The following is a 2,193-nucleotide window of genomic DNA, read 5'->3' on the forward strand; positions in this document are numbered from 1 at the left end:
TCGGGCCGCTGCACCCCCTGCGTCTGAGGTACCGGGGCCGGTGGTCTGGGGTTTTAAACCAGGTTAATTTTACTCTTTAGGCATTCTTCTGATAGCGATCAGGAAAACTTGAGTATTGTGTCTGTTGTTAAGTACACTTTTTCCCAGTGTTTTTTGCAGATCCTATTGGGAAGTCTCCCCAACCCCCTTGTGGTGCTGGGGCTTCTTGGGGGCTTGGGGTCGGTTTGTTCTCATTTGAGGGCAGTTGGGGTCCTCTGCTGCCTGCACGGCAGGAAGGACAGGAGACCCTGGGCTGATGCTGAGCACTCTGGTTTCTGTCTCCCCTTCCCCTTTTCCCAGTTGCAGCAGGAGAAGGCAGAATGGGAGAAGTTAAACAAGCTGTTAATGCGCCGTGGGTTGAAACCAGTGAGTCTGGCTGGCCCCCAGAGCTGTGGAAGCGTATCTGGTAAGGAAATGCTAATTTTACAAGTTCTTATATTTGGAAGTAGTAAGCTCAAGTTCCTAAGGCATCTCTAAAGCTGTCACTGCCAAATGGTAGCAGTGATGCCATCTTCTTCAGCTATTAAAGCCTTTCCTTATGACTTTTATTATTTTGTGTATCTCCAGATATGATTGTCTTGGACAGTCCGTCTTCTCTAGGAATAAGACTTACATTAAAAACGCTGGTGGAAGACACTGACCGACAGCAGAAAATTATGCAGGGGCTTATGGAGGCTAATCATCATCTTAGGTAAGAAGCAGTGGAAGGAATTTATTTGCTAATGCAAAGCAAAAGCATTGTCAGTGTCTGTCTTCTGCCAGGTGGAGCTCTTGTCACACCTGAGGCCTAAGACCTTTTTCCTGAGATTTGCGTCCAATATGCAGCAATGTTGGCCCAGTTCCTTTTGAGCTCTTACGTTATTTCATCTGCTGCTGCTTCCCATACCAGCATATTTCCTGTACCTGCTGCCACAGGCTGTTATTGAGCGTCATCAGATAATGTTGTCAGGCCTGTGCTTCCTCTGCTGTCTGTAGTGAAATGAGTTTAATTTAAATCAAGCATTTATTAATTTTTTTTCAGAGATGAGATACGACAGGAACGAGGTCGGGCATCTCGACAAGAACAGCGGGCTAATGATTTGGAAAAGATGGTAAAAAACATTAAGTCCAAAATTTGTCAGCTGGAAGATGAGACGATAGCTAAAGTTTGCCAGCAGCAGAAGCAAGTCAGAGAATTTCAAAAAGAACAACAGGTTTCCCAGGTAACTCACATAGTGCTGTCTGAGGATTCAAACTTGTGATTTGTTTTAAAAGCTCTAAAAATATTTACGTGGATGAATATAAACATGAGTCAGAGAGTTAGTACACTATAGCTAGGATTTTTCAATTCAGACAGAATTTTTTTAGTGATAACTTAGAAAAATATCTGTATGCTTCTTCTACTGCCTCTTCGGTATGGAATAAAAAACAAGTACTGAGCTTCCTTGGGACCAGGTGCCTATTTGGGCATGTACACTACGGTCTCCAGCTTGTAGGTTAGAATTATTTCATAATGCTCCCATTATCTCTTCACAGGCAAAATATCAACAGCAGCAGGAAAAACTGCAAGAACAGGAAGAGATTATTGCCCGTTTGCAGAAGGAGCTGCGCAAAGTTGGGATGGAGGAGCAACAGCGTGTTGCCACTCAAAACAAAATGTTTTGTCAGTTTTGCAAAAGAGCTCCCAAGTCTCTTCTAGACCAGCAGTAAGCAATTTTTTTTATATTGGTGAATGACCTGTAACACTAAATGAAAAAACAAATTTTAAAGTAACTGTTCTTGGTAATTATATGAAAAAAAAAGTTGGAGACCTTAGGAGTACAAGCTGGAATATGAATTCTTGTAAAGGTACATCAATGCAGTAATTTTTTCTTGTTTAAAATTGCGAGCTGGACAAGTCTATGGCAGAAATTTAAAAATTATAAGCCACTGAATACACTAGGTGTCAGCAAAGATAAGAAAATGATTCACTTTACTTTGGAACTGCAGTATCTGCTAGGGTGCTCTCATCCTGGGATTCCAACATTTTAAAATGTAAATTAAAAAAACAACCAAACAAAAAAAGCCACAAACACCACCCTCTGAACCTTCCCCCCATAAAACGTTCCAGTTTTGGAAAGTGGTCTTTGCAGCTGCTAACTGCAGGCGTGTTGTAAGGCTTGCCAGGTACTTTAG

At 42.0% G+C, this 2,193-nt stretch overlaps 1 protein-coding gene across 1 annotated transcript in view; it reads left to right on the forward strand.

Moving 5' to 3' along the window:
* Positions 1-339: 339 nt before the first annotated feature.
* CEP70 (centrosomal protein 70kDa) overlaps positions 340-2,193 on the forward strand; it is a gene marked incomplete at both ends in the record, with an annotated part of 5,777 nt that continues 3,923 nt past the window's right edge. The window contains 4 exons of the mRNA XM_010076408.1: positions 340-445; positions 607-730; positions 1,061-1,241; positions 1,555-1,724. Of these exons, the coding sequence (XP_010074710.1) occupies positions 340-445; positions 607-730; positions 1,061-1,241; positions 1,555-1,724 (581 nt within the window). The remainder of the gene's footprint in view (positions 446-606; positions 731-1,060; positions 1,242-1,554; positions 1,725-2,193) is intronic.

The sequence above is a fragment of the Pterocles gutturalis genome, unplaced genomic scaffold, assembly GCF_000699245.1.
Source record: "Pterocles gutturalis isolate BGI_N339 unplaced genomic scaffold, ASM69924v1 scaffold29253, whole genome shotgun sequence".
Lineage (NCBI taxonomy): Eukaryota > Metazoa > Chordata > Aves > Pterocliformes > Pteroclidae > Pterocles > Pterocles gutturalis.